The 20,966-nt window shown below is 36.9% G+C and overlaps 4 protein-coding genes across 4 annotated transcripts; all 4 read right to left on the bottom strand.

Annotated features, from left to right (window-relative positions):
* On the bottom strand, positions 2,002 to 4,607 carry LOC18603554 (putative lysozyme-like protein). Its single transcript, XM_007035599.2, has 2 exons — positions 3,027 to 4,607; positions 2,002 to 2,473 (listed from the first exon to the last, which is right to left on the bottom strand). Exons 1-2 carry the CDS (start codon positions 4,353 to 4,355, stop codon positions 2,300 to 2,302), a joined length of 1,503 nt encoding a protein of 500 aa, XP_007035661.2. The 5' UTR covers positions 4,356 to 4,607; the 3' UTR covers positions 2,002 to 2,299.
* LOC18603553 (multiple organellar RNA editing factor 3, mitochondrial) lies at positions 5,351 to 6,914 on the bottom strand. The gene is made up of 4 exons (XM_007035598.2): positions 6,492 to 6,914; positions 6,311 to 6,408; positions 5,919 to 5,984; positions 5,351 to 5,809 (listed from the first exon to the last, which is right to left on the bottom strand). The coding sequence occupies exons 1-4, from the start codon at positions 6,857 to 6,859 to the stop codon at positions 5,625 to 5,627; spliced, it is 717 nt and encodes a 238-aa protein (XP_007035660.2). The 5' UTR covers positions 6,860 to 6,914; the 3' UTR covers positions 5,351 to 5,624.
* LOC18603552 (exopolygalacturonase) lies at positions 7,488 to 9,382 on the bottom strand. Its single transcript, XM_018119357.1, has 5 exons — positions 9,131 to 9,382; positions 8,524 to 8,850; positions 8,144 to 8,433; positions 7,823 to 8,051; positions 7,488 to 7,746 (listed from the first exon to the last, which is right to left on the bottom strand). The coding sequence occupies exons 1-5, from the start codon at positions 9,380 to 9,382 to the stop codon at positions 7,525 to 7,527; spliced, it is 1,320 nt and encodes a 439-aa protein (XP_017974846.1). The 3' UTR covers positions 7,488 to 7,524.
* LOC18603551 (exopolygalacturonase clone GBGE184) lies at positions 10,373 to 12,599 on the bottom strand. Its single transcript, XM_007035596.2, has 5 exons — positions 12,271 to 12,599; positions 11,852 to 12,178; positions 11,466 to 11,755; positions 11,154 to 11,373; positions 10,373 to 11,056 (listed from the first exon to the last, which is right to left on the bottom strand). The coding sequence occupies exons 1-5, from the start codon at positions 12,478 to 12,480 to the stop codon at positions 10,823 to 10,825; spliced, it is 1,281 nt and encodes a 426-aa protein (XP_007035658.2). The 5' UTR covers positions 12,481 to 12,599; the 3' UTR covers positions 10,373 to 10,822.

Below are 20,966 nucleotides of genomic sequence, written 5' to 3'. Positions count from 1 at the left end.
AAAGAAAAACCCATTGTTAAATGTTAAGGGACAATGTATGTAGCCAAGTACCTAAAGTTACAGCTGAAAGTAAATGATCAGATGATGTTTTCCTTTCCTTGGAAGGAATGATGACAGTAATGAAGTTCAGGGAGGAGGTGATGGTATTGCATCATCCAGGAAAGGACCAGGCCTTTAGGAAACAGCTAAGCAAGGCTTAAAAGTTGCAAACAAGAATGAGGAATCAGATTGCTTTTCCGTTTCTGCCTCCTGCCTTCATTTGTGTACTCTTTCATCTCAAAGCAACAAGCCAAAACTCCTCCTCTCATAGACACAAGTATGTTCTGTCTTTTCTCTGATTGTGTGGTCCTTTTTTTTTCCCTTCCCAAGTCTTCTTGTTTTTTTTCATCATTATATTATCCATTTTCCTTCCAACAGTTTGTCTTTCCCTGCCTTGGGCAGGAAGGAATCTATGTGTATCTGAATTATGTCACACAATTTAATGAGGTCTAAAAGAGTTCCCAAGAGGATAAATTTTGGGGCCAATGGACTTTTGTTCTTTATGAAGTCGAACAAATAAAGAAGTTTGGTAGAAATCTTAAATGAGCTCTTTTGCTTCATTGATTAGCTCATTGAGGTGGAGCTTTGAAATGGGAAATCCACAATCATAACCCTTTTCTTTTAATTTTCTTTGGTGTTTCCTTTCTGACAGAAGCTGGTTGATGATAATTGCAGGCTGGCTGGGTCTCTCTGACTGGTGCAAACTTGCCTTCTTTGCAATGGTACAACTCATTTTCTTTTAACTTTATCTAGATGGTAAGTTGTTAACACTTGATTTCGAGTTTTAATCAAGTTGAATGCTATCAGAAACCTTGTTCTTGAAGTGAAGCATGGATTTTTGTAAAGGTTTTAGATACATCCTTTCCATTTATTAAGCCATTATTACAGTCCTAAGCAAAGAAACAAGACAAATTACAAGCAGCACGGTGCAGTGGAGAAACTTGGGCGCAAATTGTACTTTTGTTACACATTCCCATCCTGGAGTGTGACTGTCACGTTCCAATAACATCCCTCACGCGCATACCTTCCTCTGCAAATGGGGTCGCAGCTTGCTAAAAATTGACCGAATCCAGGAAAGTAAAGATGTAAAAAGGCTACCCAAGTTGCATCCATTTGGCTAACATTCCATGATCCATCCAGTGAACCAAGCAAGGTCGGCTGCAATTTTTTAATCTTTTCTTCATACAAATTATGAAGCTCTTGGTCTAAATTTTAAGACCTTATCTTTAACCAGATTGTCTTTTTCTCGTGAATCTGATGCACATTTGGTTTTTTGTTTCATTTTGTATTTTTCCTCGTCTTGGGTGCTCTGCATGAGTGAAGTCACACCCTGATCACTACTAATTCTCACGAACAAGAAATATCATACCCTGTTTGGAATGTTGTGTTTAACGTGTTTAGCAATGAGCAGACAAAGTTGACCTGGATAGTTCTTGCAGTCATATTTGTTTGTCCCAAACTGTGGAAAAAGTTCTGTTTCCAGGAAAACCAAAGAAAATCCTACAGCCACTGCATTATGTAAACAACGCAAATTCCCTCATGATAATCCAATTTATGAACCACTAGCAAAGCCCATCAAGCCTAATATATTCTATGATGCCTTAATCTTCAAAGAGGGTTTCAAATTATAGCAATCCATGCAAATTATTCTCCAAGTCAATCTGTTGGTTTTTGATTTGGGAACCTAAAGACCAACTTTAGGCGTGTTTCGAAAGAAGGCAAACTTAAGTTATGAAGATACAAAATGCAATAGCATCACTAGCAACATCAAATAGTCATACAACACCAAAATTATCTAACACTCTTGCTAGTGTAAACAGATAATAAGTGCAAGCTTGTTGAGCAGAGTATTCTATGCTTTCATCTGAAGTGACAAGAAATCATGCTTGCTGAATTGTGTTTCAATTCAAAGGCCATGCTGAGCTCAAGACTGATGTAAAGTGAAAAGAAGAGTAATAGCAATCGACCATAAAATATTGTTCTCCACATATACACAAAACCATACATGCTGAAATTTGATTGCAAATTCCCAAAGCTATTTTTGAGTGTCAAAGAAGAACCATTTCCAATCACAATCAAAACAAGAAAAATATTCAACCACAGCATACATGCAAAACCCTCTGCAATGCCATATATAAGTTGAAAGACCACGTATGTAGGAAAAAGGTTATTATTCCCCATAATTCTCTTGATAGTATAAGGGGAAAAGATATCAACCTAAATGAAGAAGCTAATACAAATAAAAGAATCTTAAAACCATCTAGCCTGCCATTTTAGTCAAGCGATGGACGGTGCTTCTTGCAATCCTGTTACTGGGATCAATCTTCAGAACAGTTCTCAGATCTTCTGCCCCAAGTTTGTATTTCTCCATGCTTTCATACAAGAGAGCACGTTGTACAAGGACAGACACATTTGTGACATCGTGCTCTAGCACCTGCAGAGAAAAATGCAGAGCGTAACTTCATAAGTCAAACAAGCGGATTGATACATTGATATCAATTGAAGTGACCGATACAAATAAAACCAATAGCAGTCAAACTGATACATACAAAACTAAGGACCTTGCAGTGTGCACAAATAGAGGAACCATACTCATTACTCTCTTTTTCTCAGACACAGAAAAGCTGTCGGATGGATATCAAAATAAACATAGCTAAAGTATACAGTATTGTAGTTTGCAAACAAGACAAATCTCAAATCAGGTAATTAAGTATGTATCAAAAGTAGCCTAGCCCTACTAACTAGTTAAAGGCTTGCTCTGGAGTCTGGAGCCAAAGTCAGAGGTTCTAACCTCAATAGCTGCCAGGCACACTAACAATTTGGGAGGTGGTTCGCATATCGTTACTCCAACATAGGAAGGTTCAGAAGTTGAGTAAATTCACAAAATTCAGTCGCAAACCATGTCAATGCAATCAATTTTAAAGGTAAACATTCACATTAATAGGAACTACAAAAATCTGTTGAACAGTTTAAAGGGTCATTGATACCTTTGAACAGTCAGCTACAGCCTTCTTATACTCCCCAACCTCTTTATAACAAGAAGCCCTACATGATAAAACCTCCATGCTGCCAGCATTATCGTTTGCCTTCTCAAAAAGAATCACAGCCCATGACAGCCATTTAATGGCATCAGCATACTGGCCTTGCTTCTGGTTGTCAATGCCCTTACTCTTTGCAGCAGATGCTGTGACTCCAGCCGGGGGAGGAGGAAGCCCTTCAAGTTCAGTAGTTGAACCACCTTCAGCAGTTCCTCCTGCACCTCCAAACTCAGAGTCCAGCCCCCAATCATCAACTGCGGAAAATTGCTGCCCTCCACCTCCACCAGATGCTTGTTTAACACCTCCAGCCGAAGCTGAAGATGACGAAAAGAACATATCTAGAGGATCACCACCCGAGCTTTGAAAAGATGGCTGACTTTGAGATCCAACATTCTTTGCAGGCATCCCGAAATCATCCACATTCAAACCAGACGCCATATTCGAGCCCATAAAGTCATTACTACTTGAACCAAAACCACTCGGCGGAACTGTAGTTGTGCTTGGTTTCGAAGCATTCTGAAAAACCCCAAATGCGTCATCGGTAACATTTGCCATATTACCTTTATTACTTCCTGAATTAAGACTACCTGATGGTTTTGATGAAAAATCAACCAAAGAACCAAAAGGGTCTTTCTTCAAACCAATCCCACTTCCACCTCCAACTCCACCTGCACCTCCAGCCATACCTTTCATCGAAGGACCCCCAAGATTCTGACTCTTACTATTATTAATATTCACGTTAATATTACTACTACCACTGCTATTATTATATCCACCAGAAGTTCCCCAATTTCCACTAGTTTTTGGCAATGAATCAGTAAAATTCCCCATCGAATATGGACTTTTACTCGAAGAATTCGAAGTGGGATTTGCATTTTTCAAAGGAACATTACTTTTCCCCAGTCCCAAAGCAGAGCTAACCAAATCCTCGAACAAATTAGGGGTCTTGTTAACGATTCCGATCCCAGAACTATGACTCCCTGAAGGACCCGAAGAAGCCCAGCTCTTGCCAAAGATGTCCCCCACCATGGAAGTCGGTCCGGATAACCCGGATTGGTTGGCCTGATTCGCGGTGGGTTGGTGAGTCCACGACGGCTTGTTGGGTTGCCACGAGGGCTTCGATTGTGCAGTAGACGTTGTTGATGAATAAGATGAAAATGAAGATGTGGTTTGGTTCTTTTGGTCGTTCATGGATTTGGATCGGCCCGATCCGAGGCCGAGATCGAAATCGAAGTTTTTTAGCGAACCTGATGAACCTCTTCCGTAATTCGAGTTCATGGTTTTTTGCAAATGTGTGGATCTAAGCAGAGATTAATTGATCGGATCGGATTTGATCGAGAACGTACCTTACAATAACGATACCGTGAGTTTCAGCGATGCGGCGGTGCGCGGTGGCGGGCAACGTGCGAATTGGCCTTATTAGGAAGAGTGAAAGAGTCCTGTGGAGGAAATTGGAAGTGTCTGATTTGATTTCGGACAACAGAGCAAGATCCGGATCCTTGAAAAAAAAAAAAAAACCTAAGTTTAGCATGTGACTGGGGAAGTAATTTCCACCTGATAAGGAGGGTCAGTTTTGTAAAATCATTATAACTTATACTAATTTCTTCTTTTCTTGCACTAGCATTAAAAGATTATTGGAATAAAGAAATAAGAAATATCTGTTGGTTTCTACTGGTAATGGAAATTTGCCATTAGACGATGCAAGTTTTCCCAACTTGAATAACGACCATGAAAGCTTATTGCCCACAGTTTTGTCACTGAACAACATTGTTGTTGCTCCTTTCTAAACAGGACCGGCGAAATGCTTGCTTACAAGTTTCTATGGCACTTTGTTCTTCCTCTCTGTTTGTCGTAAAACTACTTGATGCAGTAGTCTTGCTGTTTAGTTCCTTGGGACAATGGGTTTGGCAGGGTTTTGAAACGAATCAATGCCACATAACTCCCATTTAACTTTTTGGAGCATTTGCCTATGGAGCCAGGGTCATAATAAACTTTAATTCAGTGAATCTTAAACCAACAATTGTAGTTAAAACCCCTTCCCTTCCTCATCCCACCAAATCTTTTCCCCTAAGACACAGGGAATGGCCAGAGGATTTTGAAGCATTTTATCAAAGCAATCATGCACGACTGAGTATAGACAAGGTCTCTGGCACTGGTTCTACACAGGCATTTTCAAAGTGATAAAAGATCTAATGAAAAAAGGACAGATTCAGACTCAAAAAACAAATAACCCATAGTCATCTAGGTTGCAATAGAAATTGACCAGCTATGCATATCAAAATGTAACAGCAAATATTCACATTTCCAACTTTCATAAAGATGCTAGGTAATGCACAAGCAAAGTATGTAACATAAGAGCAACAGCAGAGCCATCACCATCAAACAAATATATGCCAACAGTTCCTTTGAACCATAGGGATAACAACAAAGCTTAATTCAGTTATCTAGGTGCTACATTTTGGTAACTACACTTCCAATACATGGGCACTCTTCCTGTCAAGTTTCCTTCATCAAGGAGAGACCTTCACCTTCACCCAGAACCTAAAATTAGTGCTTTGTTGATGGTGGTGGTGACAGGTCACTCCTGGTTGCATTCTCAAATTGATTTCTTCTCATTTGCCTTTCACCCTGGCCACGAAGCCGGACTCTCTGTGCCTGAAACCTGCCAGGTCCCTGCACCTGACCTGTATATTGTGGCCTACGGATGACTTTCCCATCAACAAACAAATCCCCTGATAATCAATCCACAAAAATATGAGATTAAAAATGTCGAAATCAAAGGGAATTTAGTAGCAGAAAGTAGCAAACTTTTCTTTAAGACTCAAATTCGAAAATACTCACCTCCATAATCTTTGTTTGGCACATCATGATATGAATCCGGCAAAACCCAAAGTACACGAGGCAGCCCTATACAAGCAGAGAGTCAATGAAGAACAATTTAAATATCATGCCAATTGTACCAAAAAGATAGATTTTAGAACAAAATCGCCCATCAATGAAAAGTTCAATATACTCATAGCAACGAATTGTAACAATTCAGTACAAAAGATATAAACTTCGAAACTTTAAAACCTTATGCTATGCTATGTATCAAAACAACAATCAAAGTTAATTCTTAATTCCATCAAAACCCATTACTTCAAACATAAAATTATTGCATAAATGCTTCAAATCAAAGAAAAAAGAATGAAGAAAGCAAACCCTTTAAACTCCAAAACTAACAAATGAAATACCTTTAAATTTGTAAGACAATTCCTCAGAAATCAAAGCTCCAAACCCCGTATACGTCGTCGTACAAACCGAGTATATTCTCTTCTTGGCCTCCTCTTCACTACAACATAAAACAAAATTTCCCAATTCTCAATTTAAAAAAAAACCCAAAAAAGACTGAAATTTGAGGTTTTTTTTTTTAACCTGCCGACAACAGAAGCTAGCGTTTTCACATAGGCATCGATCATTTCTTCTTCTGAGGGTTTAGGGTCATCCGGGAACTCCAAAACAATAAGCCAATGCTCATAGTCACAGCCGTCAAGAAGGATCGTTTCTTTCGGTGGCCGGTTGCTCCAGTTCGGAGATGGGTCGTTCAAAGGCGAGTAGCCGGATCCGGATGTCCTGTTCCGGGTCAGGATTTTGACTGGTTCCGGGCTAAACACTGGGGCATTGTTGAGGAGAGCGAGGGCGAAGCGAGAACGAGAAGAGAGAGTAGAAGAAGAAGAAGAAGCAGGAGAAACGGTGCGGCTGAGGAGGGTTGCTAGAGAGCGTCGGGCAGTGATGTAAGCCATTTTCGGTGACAACTTCGCTATTCTCTGATTCTCTCTGTTTCGCTCCGTTTCTTCCATTCTATTCATTAATTTATACGGGTAAGAGTAACACTTTCCACTGTTCTGTAAAACGACGTCATTTTGTTGATGTGTTCTTGGATTTCTTTTTTATAAAAATATTAAGAAAATTATAAATTTTAAAAGTATAATTTATGGTTCAAATTCTAAAATTATGCATTAATCAACAAATACATTAGAAGAAAAGTGTAGCTCTCATTAAAATATTCATAAATTAGTATTTCAAGAACCACAAATTAATGGAGTTATTGGTATTTGACTATAAGAAATAAGAATAATTACAACTCTTGAAACAAGAGTTATCGCTAGGGACAGACAATTTCGATTAAAATTGAATTAATTAAAAATTTTGATTAAAATGATTTAATTAATTTGAAAATTAATATAGTTAAATCGATTAACTTAATTGATTTCGATTTTGAATTTTTTTTAATTAAATAAATCAATTTGTATATAAGTCATTTATATATATCATATATATATATATATATAAATATATCATAAAAATGCTCATTGCCAATTATCAGGGAAGGAGGGGACTACATGAAATTTCACAAAAGTCAGTCCAAGAATGCCAATCTACCACGTCGTAAACAGAAAATGTCACCTTAAAACCTAGAATTAATAACTTGTAAGCCATGAAGAAACCCCTTCATGCTCAAGCGGCCTTGCCGAGGACTGTCGGGCACTACATAGTTCAGACTTATGTTGACAAGCTGAACGTTTTCGCATGGGACCTCAGTGCTGCACAGCAAAGTCACTGCAGAGTTGGTGTTGTAGGTGCCATTGACGTTCCTTATGAATATGTCTGTAAGCTTCACAAGCGAGGGCTGCATAGGAAGAACCAACAAATCAAATTGGTTTGGTAAAATGAATAAACTTGGATGTATTTGCGTAGATACTTGCTTGGGTAGTGTTGCAGGTGTTCGAAGGGCAGTATTCTTGATCTATAATTATGGGGTTGGAGACATTGATCATGAAAACATCCTCAAATGTCATGTTGGAAGCACTGCTTGCAGGGGCTCCAAGCCATGTCTTCACTCTGATGCCGTTTTGTGTGCCTTTGATGGTGCAGTTCCGAACATTGATCCCAACCACATCCTTCTCGTTTTTATACTTGCCAAGGCTGCCCACACTGCCATTTTGCAGAAGATGGTTCTAAATGAAAGTTTTAGAGATCAGGAGATGGGACTTGAGATCTTGTTAGTGTTTTAAATCTAGGCTTACCTTATTCCATGGCCTGGGCCGCAATGGACATTAGAGATAGAGATGTTGCTACTACCAGGTCCTATGGAGACACAATCATCACCTACTCCAATTGTTGAGGAAGAAATTTTTATGTTAGAGGAGTGACTGACATGGATGCCATCGGTGTTTGGGCTATCCCCAGGAGCAGTGATATTGAGATTGTGGATATTAATGTTGTTGCTGCCATGGAGACCTAGGTGGAAGCCTTTGCTGTTTGACAGAGTGATATTGCTGATGGTTGCACATGAAACATTGATAAAATCTATTGTCTGCATAATCAAAGTATGGGAAAAAGTCATACCACTGCCTATTGCAGAAACAATTTTGAACTAATTCAGCAAACTTGTAATGGAACTTACTGTGATTAATTTCTTACATCTTGCTGATTTCTCACAGCTAGACTGTTTCCAGGCTTCGGCTGCTCCCTGGCCATCTAATTTTGCTGTTTCAGTTCCCCCTGTGAGAGTGAATCCTTGCAAGTTTCTAAACACAATCCAGTTGGAGGATTGAAAAGCGCTAAGGCTAATTGGAGCCAACAACGTTCCCCTGATCTCTATGTTTGGTGACTGGTTGTTATAGCAGGGACCTGGAAATGAGATCGGACCAACCAGGAATGTTCCTTTAGGTATGTAGAAGGTAGAGTTCCCAGGATGACCACATGCAGCATTCCACGCTGCAGAGAATGCCTTACCCCAAAAGGAAAATAAAGGAAATTATTGCAACCAGGATTTGCTGAAATTTTATGACATAAAATTACAAACAATCATCTATATATCAATGACAATGGATTAGGAAATTAGAGGCGTTATCCTAAGGGATTTATCTTCTCTACTGTATTTGAGAGTTTAGCTTATGTCTGTTTCTTTTAGTTGTCTCATCAAGCATTCACTTGTAAGATCTGAAAATCTGATACTTGACAAATAAATATCAGATCACAGTAAAACATGGTAATTAAGAAGTACAAACCGAGCTACTTTCTATCCCCCCATCAGCCACTGCACCATGCTCAGTGACATCAAAAACTCCATCCTTGGGAGCCATATTTGTTTCCGGAGAGTCAGCTGGTGAAAGGGGCTGCAGTCCAGGTGAAGCAGCTTCAGGTGCTGGAGATAGGTTGGGAGAGCCACAGCTTTCGCAGGGGTAAACTGTTGCCACCACACTAGTTACATGAAACAATGCTATGAAACCAGCTATTTTTCTCATGCTGAATGCCATCATTCCCTATACCAGGCTAGGTTAAAAATCTTCTTTTTACTTCTTTAGGACATTAGCTCATCTTCACAGCATTAATCTTTGGTACTTATAAAGTGACACTGATGGAAGTTTACCAAATTTTTTATGCTCTTTGTGACCGTTTAGCTATAAAAGCTGGGAGCAGTTTCTTTCAATTTATAACTGCTTTAAGGTAAATTTCAGTTCTCTGAAATAAATCCATTCATTACTTTATGTCTTTAAACCTTGGCTGACATAGAGAGACAGGTTTTCTGCTGCTTAAACTAATAAAATTATGAGAGCTAAAATGCCTAATGGTTTTGGTGAAAGTTATATACTTGTCAGCAATAGATCATGCCAAGGAAAAAGAAAAACTTGATTTACGAATTTTCCTAGGAAATCCATGCCAAGATTTTGAAGATTTAATGAATCAAGCTCTTCTGAGGTTGCATAGTTCTTAACTTATCCCTTACAATGGAAAAATGTATGTATTAGTTATTGAGCTTTGCATATTCTCTGTGATCATAACATTTAACCATTCTTGTTTTTGTCTCCTGCTTGCATCCTTACTGTGATCTCTATATGATTGATTACTGGCAAATAATATAGGAGATCCATGTTAGACCAAAAATCATTCAGTAGAAAAACACATCTATGACGATGGTTGTTGAGGATAGCATGAGCTTGTAACTTAAGTGAGATCTGAAGCTGAGCCATCAGGTGGATGGGGTTAACCTTGATAGACATTGATTAGTATGCCTCCATGGTTCGGTAGCATTAAAAGGGAAAAAAAAAAGGCAGGCACCTGAAATGTGAACTAACTGCTGGGATATCAGGACAGCTGCATGCTTTGCCTCGTACTGATTGCTTAATATTCTAATTAAACATGGAAACTGATGTCTTCAAGGAGAATCTTCAGGGAGACAATGGAAAAAGTAGGGGAGTTCTATTCATATGTTTCAAATTCTGGAGCTACAAAATGTTTACTTGGAATGGTTAAGTTTTAGACATAGGTAGTTCGATTTCTTGTAATTTCTTTCTATATTTGGAGAGTCATATCTTCATTCTTATATTAATTTTAAATGGTTTGCTATGAGTATGACACAAATGTCAGGAAAAACAACTGAGTCTGAGTAACATTATGGATTTGGAGTAACTTCCTTTGAGCCTTAATGAACTGTAAGTTTGTCTGAATATTCAGCAGGCAAAATGGTTCAATCCACGGTGTGACTATCTGTATTAGACAGCAGTTGTCGATCAAAACCTTGTATCAACTTCGTGTGGAATTAATTTACACTTAACACCGGGAATTACAATTGGCTGAGATGCTCCTTACATCGGTAGTACACTAGATCCACTGATTCTCCTCTCTTACAATGATATACTCCATGATACCAACAATTCCTTCACTCAGATGGAAAGGATTGTAGTTTTGACAGTAAGGGCCTAATGGCAAGGGAGAGGGCTTTGGGCTCCAACATAGGCAACTTTCGCATTGACACAATTAGAGCTGAAAGGCAGGTTGTCATTTGGAAGACCAGCATACTGCAAGTTGACATTGTTTAAGTGAATGCCTTGGCAAGGATTTGACGAGCTGCAAGTTAGATCGACTGCAACTTTGCTAATTGTAGTTCCCCTGATGTTTGTGTAGAAAACGTCACTAATGCTTACTTTTGATGGCTGCATGAAAACAAGCAATAGCTGAATTTTAGTCACTGTCTGAAGTTAGAATTGAGGGGGAATTTGTCAAAATAATCATGGGGGAAGAGACAATAACCTCATTGCTTCTCCTGTTTCCATATTCTTGATCTATGATGATGGGGTTCTTAACTCGTGTCATGACGATGTCTCGGAAAATTATGCCTGAGGCTTTGCTTGGGGATGAATTTTTGTATGTTTTGATTCTAAGTCCATTGTCTGTGTCTGTTAGCGAGCAGTTCTTCACGACGATCCCCTTTACATCTGCCTCAGCATCGTAGTGGCCAAGGCTACCGATACTGTTAACAAACATGGACAGGAAGTAGCTTTTTAGGGACTGCTTGATTATGTCCAAGGTTGTGAACTTTTTGAATAGCAGAAAGGAAAGTACCTGAAGCCATGGCCAGGGCCACAAAATACTTTCTTGACGCTGATGTTGGTGGATCCTTGGATCATAGAGACACAATCATCGCCTGTGGCAACAATACTTTTAGATATTTTCACCAGGTTCGATTTGCTCATGTGAATGCCATCAGTGTTGGGGCTCTCTGCAGGGGCAACCAACTTAATGTTGAATATCCTGAAGTTTTGGCTCATGCTGATGAAGATGTGGAACCCTTTGGCGTCAATGGATGTTATGCCGCGTATGATTGCATCGTTTACCTTGATGAATTTCAATGTCTGCATTGTATACAGAAAAAGCAAACTTCATCACGATTAATAAATAACAAAATGGCAGAAAAAAAAATGCTGGTCAGGTGGTTAGTTGAAGCTTACGGCTGGCAGACGGACGCAGTTAGACTTCTTGCCACAGTTATTGTACTTCCATACCTCAGCACCTTGGCCATGGAAAGTACCGTGTCCAGTGAGAATCAAGCCGTCAATGCTTTGAAATGTGATCCAATCTGTATCATCTGCTCCACCGGCATAGTAGGAAATATCAGATTGTGCTTTGACCATTCCATTAGCCTGAATAATTAGGGGAGATGGATTGAAGCAGGGTCCTGAAAATATGACAGGTCCTATCAAGAAGTTTCCGTCAGGGATGACCATCATAGCATTTCCATTGTAATTGCATGCAGCCTTGAATGCCCTGATAAAATTCTGCAGGAAGTCACAAATTCATTGGACCATGATTAAGTTTAGCTTAACGATAACAAAAAATTGAATGAAGCGTTCAAAAGTGTAAACCATACAATGGAGCTATCGGTCTTTCCATCAGCCTTTGCACCATAATCTAACACGTTGAAATGTTTGACATCAGGGCCTACATTGCCGACGGCGGCAGCTCTAGCTTTAGCTAGAGCCTCCGCTGCATTAAATGGAAACTTGCCGTCGCAACCCCGAAGAGCTAAGCACAAGAGAAGAATGGCGCTTACACGAGCAATTGTGGCGACGGATGCCATTATTGCCACCCTTCAACCCTGAGCTCAACAAAAATTTCTTCTTTTCCTGTTTAAAAAAGTTTCAAAAGCCTCCAATATAGAGGCTTCAAAAATTGAGGTCTGGTGCTACCCTTGTGTTCCCTGCTTCCTTCTTTATATGCTTTTAGCCTCTGAAACAAAGACCAAACTGTTACCGCTAATGCCATCTGTGGGAGGACTAACTTCTCGGAAGAATTTGGTTTTTGTAGTTTCAAGTTTGGTTGCCTTTGGTTCCTAATTATAGGGCTGTTTATGCTTTGTTTGTCTGTGTTTCTGTCCTTTCCCTAAAGTTGGGAACTTCCAATTTTAGTGGATGTTCCAAGAGGTCGACATTCCTACCTAAATCTTTTACCCAAGTTCCTATGTGTTCAACTGATTTCTATCTTAAAAAGAGAACTCACAGCCTTTGCTCCTCTCCCATTTCCGTCTTCTTTTCCTCTTTCAGAAAGGAAACCCTGAAGAGAGAGAGAGAGAACAGCCGAGAGTAGAGACCATAACAACAAATTAACTAAGAATTATGGTCGGTCTGGTTGAGAACTCTTCTTTCCGGCTATATATCAGGAACAGGCTCTTTGAGCTTTGAAACCTGAGGCCCCTGATGATAAAGTTATTATTGTTGTAAATGTTGGTCCTGAATCCTGATGATGGTTTTCAAGTCAATTATATATGTAATATATTATTAATCATTGATTTTTTGATAAATTCGATTGTAAATATTGGATATTGAAAATTAATTATAATAATCGAATCAAGTAATAAATTAAATTCAATATCGAACAAATCTAATTGAATTAACTAAATTGAATTGATTTCGATAAAATCAATTAATACTTACATGTTGAATTTCATTTATAAACATATAGAAACTTCTCATTAAGATGCAGCAATGTATCATAATTAAAGTCGAAATCATATTCTAAAGATTACCATATCTAACATAATATGTAATTAATAAATGATGCATGACATGCTTTTAATTTCAATGATGAAGATATTCCATCTATTTGTATTTAAATGGTGCTTCTAGATGCATGAGTTTCTTTCATTAAAAATTGGGAAAGAAAAAGAAAGAATCTTGTGGTTGCAATCATATGATTATCAATAGAAAAACCTGACAAGTTGTTGGATACATATGTACAATCTTAATATATAGAGCTGCTTTTCAAGATACCTTATTCCTTGGCCTAACATCTTCTGCAGCTCTTATAATTATTATAGTTATTTATTTTATTGGATTTGGCTATTCATGTTTTTGCATAATAAATAGTTAAAAGTAAATAATTAAAACTCGATTGCATTGATTTTTGTAATAAAAAAATTGAAATATCAATTCAAAGAAATCTTATGATAAAATCCATTGATTGAATTTTATAAATTTTTTTATTTTTGTAGTGCATATAAAAATACGAATTTAATTAAAAAAAATGAAATTGATGTGTAGATAAAATTAACTTAAAATATTTTTGAAAGTAATCAATAGCATCATGCATATATTAAAGGTAAATCCTTCATATATATATATATATTGTTATTGTAATAATTTGAATTTAAATATCATTAATTTAATAATTTTTCAGATTCAAATCATGTAATTTTTAAAAACTTAAACTCAAGTCATTAATCATCATCAATTTAAACCTTTTAATAAGTCTTAAAATCACGTTCATATTTGATGTATGATGAAACATCATGGTCATTATCATTCATGATCATAACACAGTATCATCAGTTGTCTGCACAAATAATCTGCTAATGGAATTTAATGGCCATGGCTTTTGTTTTAGTTTACTCAAGGAGCATAGCAGCTTTTCAACGTAGCTATCAAAGATCAAGAAAGATACAAATTTGAAGCACCACCACTGCCATGGAAGCAGGGCTTTATTTTCTTATTCCGATCGTAACCACACTGAGAGAAAAGAGCAAAGAAAGACGATCTAAGCTAATAATAAGCACGAAAAAGTGGCTTGTTTCTGCTAGTGTAATCAATAACCATCGTCCCACCATAGAATTTAGCTGCCTCATTGCTGCTAACGACGGCCTCTTTGGCAACAGAAACTACTTGGGGTCTCTCGGAAATGCTCTGTCCTCCATAGTATTGATGCTGAGATGTTGTTCCATGGTAACTGGTGACGGCCGGTTCTTTTGTCACTGTGTAAACTTGGGGTACTTGGCAAACGTAAGACTGTTGATGCTGGTAGTAAAAATATTGGTAATGACTTTGATATACCTGTGGCTGTGGAGATTGAAGTCTCTGGCTCTGATGATTCGATCTTCTGGTCCTGCCATAGCACTCGTCGATCAGCCCAAAACCTTCCAACCCAACCTTCTTAAGGTTCTGCTCTCTCTGAGATGCCATCTCACAATTTCTTTTTAACTTGGTTTGCCTTGTTTGCTTGGCAAAACCGTTAGAGGCCGAGCCCCATTTTATAGAGGAAGCCAAGCGAGGAGCTGAACCTTCCTATCTAGTTACCTATGCAGGGGGTCTAGAATAATTTAAAAGCAGTCGGAAAGCACATGTTTTTTCTTTTACTAATACAATAGCAAAATAGGAAGTCGGTTTCCCAATTCCCACTTTTATGATTCCATTGGTGATTTCGTGCATGTAAAACAGTGAAAATGGGACAGTGCCCAATGAAAAAGAAACTTCCTAGTACTTCAGAGGCTTTTTTCTGCATCTCTGGGGGAATAAAATGTTCTTTCAATTAGCTTAGTTGATGTCTTTTTCCCAGTGGGGTGCCTTAGTTTCATACTCAAATGGGCAAAACACTGCTTTGGAATCAAAAACCAATGCTTCTTCACGTGATTGTTTGAAGATTGCAAAGATTGAACTTATATCAGTTAGATGATTTTTCTGATATGTTGTTCAGAAATTAAATTCTAAAGACTATGTTGCTTAGATATTAAAATATGCTACTGGTATTGTTATGGACTAATTCTTTCATTAAAAAAAACATGAACCCTTACCTGCAATCATTTGATTATTATTCTGTAGAATTAATACCCCCTCAAGGCATTGGATATACATACAAGAAAAAAGGCAGCTTCATAGCACTTTATTCTATTGCCTGCCAGCCATTTGGTACAGACAATTAGTTATGATCTCTTAAATTATGTTTTCATAAGAATCTTTCTATAAATTATATGTTATGATTAAGATTAAGATTTTTCTTTGTTTTATGGAATATCTGGTTAATTAGATGCTTCATGTGGATCACATTGAACTTCCATTAACTGAGAAAAGTCTGTAGTTGTGTCAAGTATATATCTTTTGTCTGAGCAATGGAAGCTGATAAATTTCACATCAAACCACTCTCTCTGCCAGTTCAATTGTACAGAAGTTAGAAGTCTGTACACTGATGTATATTTCTTTGGAACCCCAGAACTGTGGTTTAAAGGGTATAACAAAAAGGGAATTGAAAGTCAAAACTGTGCCTGTAGATGTATTGGATTCTTTTAATAAAGGGGCTAAAAACAATATTTAGTTGTAAATTGTAATGATATGGCCTGCCAAATGATTAAAACTCCATTTTTTTATAATGTAAAAAGAGCATCTTTTCTAGAAGCTTTATTTGGTGCAGATGTTGGTTATAGATCCTTCCCTTAAGAAGATCATTTATTTAATTAATTAGATCAACTAAGATTATCACTGTTATTGAACAGTGAGAAAAGCAATTACATGATTAAATATTGATATATTCCCATTCCCCATGGTTGGTTTGTTTATGATTTCTTGTTGATTCTGATTCAAATCATAACTAGATCACAAAATCAATGTAATTAACAATCTATCATTTGCACAAGGATCTCATATAAAAGTGATATCAATCTAGATTTCTTTGCAGCATTAAATTTTTTAGGTAATCAATAGCAACCATACACTAAATCAAATATCAGCTAGATGATGTCTGTTGCTTCTTCTTGGTCTACTTTTAACTAACAGCACATTTCATTGCATTCCTGATTTCACTGATATATATAATTATAAGATTTCATCAGGAAGTGAATAAAGTTTGTGAAAATCTCTGTGCAATAAGATCTTGGTCTGGTGGTATAATGTGTATCAGATGGTGATGGGTTACAAATATGAGTCAATCAAATGTGTATGATCAGAATTCAGAAATACCATATGCAGGGGGTGAAGATGATAGTTTTAATCCAAATATATTGAATTTTTTTAAATTTTCAGAAGAGTTAAACAACAGATGGGTGCAGTGAAGTTCTGACAGTGGAAAAGAATTCAAATCCAAATTGTTCTGATCTATATGGTTGTCCAACCATTTTTTTTCCAACAACCAGCCCCAAAAGCCTGAAATTTGTACTTGATCTGACTTTTTATTTGTCAGACTGGATTTTTAGCTGGATTTTCAGAGCCAATCTACATAGGTTCTCCTTTATCAACTTCAAGAAGCAGCAGTTTTTATATAGCTAAATGAAGAACTAGAAAGATACAAAGTTGAAGCACCAATGTCATACAACCAGGGTTTTTTTTTTTTATCACAACAAGGCCTAATGTAACTATTATAATGGAAAGTTAACAAGCTAAGAAGTCTAACGAAGTGGCCTAGTTCTAGTATAACTCAACATCACCATTCCACCATAGACTCGAGCTGCCTCATTGCTGCTAATCTCAGCCTTTTCTGCTGCAGAAACTTGAGGTTCCTGATAAACACTCTGCACAATACTGTAAAATTGCCGAGTTGTTCCAAGGCTATGATTAACGACAGACTCTGTCACGGTATTAGCTTGGGAACCGTGATAAATGCAAGATTGCTGATGTTGGTGCTGTTGAGGATGACGATAATGGTTTTGGTGAACCTGTTGAGACTGAACCCTCGGAGATGGCCTTCTGGTTGGACCATAGATCTGATCTATTAGTCCAAACCCTTCCAATCCAACCATTCTGAGATGGTCATCCCTCTGACCAGATGCCATTCACAAAATAAACTATTTGTTGCACACCAGATACACAAAAGCAAATGGATTTTTTGATTTTTGTCTTGTTTGCTTGGCAGATATTGACAGAGGCCAAGCCCCATTTATATAGAGAAGCCATGAAGCCATAGCTAGTTGAAGCTTCCTCTAGTTTGTCCCTGGGGGTCCAGATTAATTAAAAAATAATATGAATGGCATAAAAAATGGAAATGGGGATTAAGTCGGTTTCCTGATTCCCAACTTTTCAAGATTCCAATTATATATTTGATTTTACTCGCATGTAAACACTGATGGAAATGGGTGATAGTGATACAAGTTGACGAAGAAACTTCGTAACACCTTGGTTTTGCCCCATCAGCATTCAAAAGAATAGAAAGTTCAGTTCTTTTGCCTACTGCAGAAAGCGCGACAGTAGAAATTAACAATGTTGACGAAGACCGTTTGAAAGGAACGCAACAAATTCCTGAAGATCATGTTTAACTTCCAGGAATTATCGACTAAGATTTCTTTCGGTTTCGGCTGTGGAAAACTCAGGTTAGATGCTCCCAAGTGGATCATCTCGGACCTTTTTTAGACAGTGACAATCCCTTGGAGATGATATAAGTAGGGGCGGACGTAGTCAAATTTTATTGGGAAGTCAAACATAGTTAAATAAAAGTTAAAAATTTTAAAAAATTACTATGTTAAATTCAATCAATAATAAAAATATTGATAATAGAAATATGAAACTAAATATAAAATTATAATTTGTAAAATATAAATAGTTAAAAACGATATATAAGATTAATAATTTTTTCTTATATAATCAAATTATTTAAATACTATATATTTAAGAGAATTTCATTTTAACTAAACATAAAATGTAAAGCATATAAAAAAAATTACTCAAGTTAATTTCCTCTTACATAATCAAGATTAATAAAAAAAATGATACGTTGATGAAATTTTAAGTAACAATGTAATATTACAACTTATATTTGATAACTATATAATAATTTATTAATTTTTAAAAATTAAAATCATAAAAAATAAAATTTATGTAACTTAAAAAAGAAGAACATGGTAAGTTGAAGGTAGTTACCACATATTATATTACAAAAAAGCAAAAAAAAGAACATGGTTAATGGTTTGTAGAAATTTGAGAAAGAATATTTATAGAAACTTATAACATATGAACAAATAGAATAAAAATAAAAAAATAAATAATAATATAAATTAAAAAATTTAAAGTTGAGTGAGATAAGTGAAATTATTTTATTATTTTATTATTTATATTAATCACTAAATAAAACATTATTTTGAGGGAACAAGTAATAAAATATATAAAAAAATTTAAAAATTTTTATATGTTATGAAAAAAATTTTAAAAGCCCCCCATCACATAAGGAGGCTCCACCCCTGGATATAGGATTATGATCAGAATGGACTGAATGATGTGAACTCAAAAAATAAAGCAAAAATGATGAAGAAAGATATCTCTCCAGGGTCCATATTGTGGTAGTTTTACCGATTTCGGATGTATGCATGGCACGCAATGTTGATCGTTTCCAAGGCAGAAAATATTCTGGCTTATCTACAGAGATTAGGCAGAGAAATAAATAAAGTGGATTTAGTCATATCTTCTCACACATAAAATGATATTTAAGAGAGAAAATGGAAATAAAGTTTAGGACACAGATTCCCATATGCTATCCATTTCGTATTGAACAATGTAAAGGAGGTCCAAGGATTCCATTCAGATATTTCTTTGACCCTCTTTGTTCTTTTTCTTGACGGGTACAACAGCAAATATTGTGGTGAAAATTTCAGGTTTAGAAAGTAATAGGATCTTGGAAAATTCCAATATTGACTTGGATAAGTCGACTTTCCATGGAAGTTAAGATACTCACTCGTTCCACATGTATGGATGTGCTAACAGCTAACTGAACCTCATTCCACATGTAAATTGGTAATAATTTTCACTTTCCGTGAGCCATAAGGCACCATCAGCTTGTTAACCTTGTTCCCACAAAAATGAAGAGGATTATTCACACTCTTTCCCCTCGAACACACAGCTAGACAGGAAAAAATATAGGAATTATTGGGGCCACTAGGGCCTAAACGTATGGGATAAGTAGTTTTATATTCCAAAAAGCAGATAAGATAGGTGACATGGGATGTTTTTGACGAGTCCCATCGCCTTCGGTTGAGCATCCTATTCTTGCCTCCTTCCATGAGTTTGCTTTCTAAGACAGACATGCACGATCTTTGGTCTTAGAAGATTTTAAACTTGTCATTTGCCTGTTAATTCTTTGTTGTTTGTTCCATTCTTTCATCTTACCATGAATGACAGAGATTTCTAATCAGGAGATAGGTTATCTGGAGATTAATTGCATAAAAGGGCAAAGTTTCTTTGACAGGAAAGATGACAATAATTCCTTCCATTATCATCTTGTCCAAAAAGATCATTCCATTTGGAGGTGATAAAATGTTGTGATCAAGCAGTTGCTGGTGAAACCCAAAAAATCCAACAAGGCAACAACAAAAGCCTTCCTGCTTAACTGTTCTAAAGGACAATGTCCTTTCGGACAAGTTTATTCAAATTCATTGTTGTGCTGATTAAAAACAAATCTATTCTTCCATGAGGAAAAGGAACTTTTCCACTTGGAAAAGTTATGTTATTTTAGTTAAAAAAGTGAGATTCTCAATGCTTTTTGTTCATCCTCTAAAACATTTCTTAGATCCTTTTTCAGTTAGTTGCTTCTGGTATTCAATGTTATCATCAATTCATTGCATTAAACTTTGAAGAATACCTGATAGAATCAGTAGAAGCAGCAAGAACGCCAGACAGAAGACTTTTTAGCCAGTTTCCATGCATATGGAGCAACCTTAAACTATTGGAAAATGAAATTATGGAAGGTGGAAGAGTTTTGAATGCAAATTTTGTGTGTATGAGAACCAAGTTACTCTTGTAATAAAAGCAAGAGAAACGCAAATTACAGATTGCAGAAGCAAAAGAAAAATACAACATGAAACACCTAGATCTTACACAAGCAGAACTTATTCTCAAGCTACTATAAGGTCTGGTGTAACACTAAAAAAAACACATGCATGTTACTGACCAGATGAGGAAGTCTATGTCTACTAGCTACTGGTATTTTTACACAAATCAAGAAAGAAGCTAAGCTAAGAAGTCCACTCTAAGCACGCTGTTTTTGTTTAGTTTTACCATAGTCATTAAGCAGTTTCCCACCATAGTATGCAGCTGCATCTTCGCTGCTAATTGTTGGAGACCCCGATCGAGGTTGGGATACCTGGCAAACATACCATCTTTCATAGTTTTTGGCAGTCTGAATTTGATGATAGCTGCCAGTATCAGGATCTTGGACAACAGTGACAGATTGAGGTCCATGATAAACGTATTGATTTGGTGCCAGCTTCTGATGATGATAGTAATGATCTTGGATTCTCGTTGGAGGAGGGTTAGGCCTGTGAGCCTTCCCGGTCTGCCGGGCATAGAGCTCATCTATCAAGGGGAAGCCTTCTAATGCAACCTT

The sequence above is a fragment of the Theobroma cacao genome, chromosome 4 (genome assembly GCF_000208745.1).
Source record: "Theobroma cacao cultivar B97-61/B2 chromosome 4, Criollo_cocoa_genome_V2, whole genome shotgun sequence".
Taxonomy (NCBI): Eukaryota; Viridiplantae; Streptophyta; class Magnoliopsida; order Malvales; family Malvaceae; genus Theobroma; species Theobroma cacao.
Note: the sequence above shows the minus strand (reverse complement) of the source record. Positions and strands in the feature narration are given on the sequence as shown.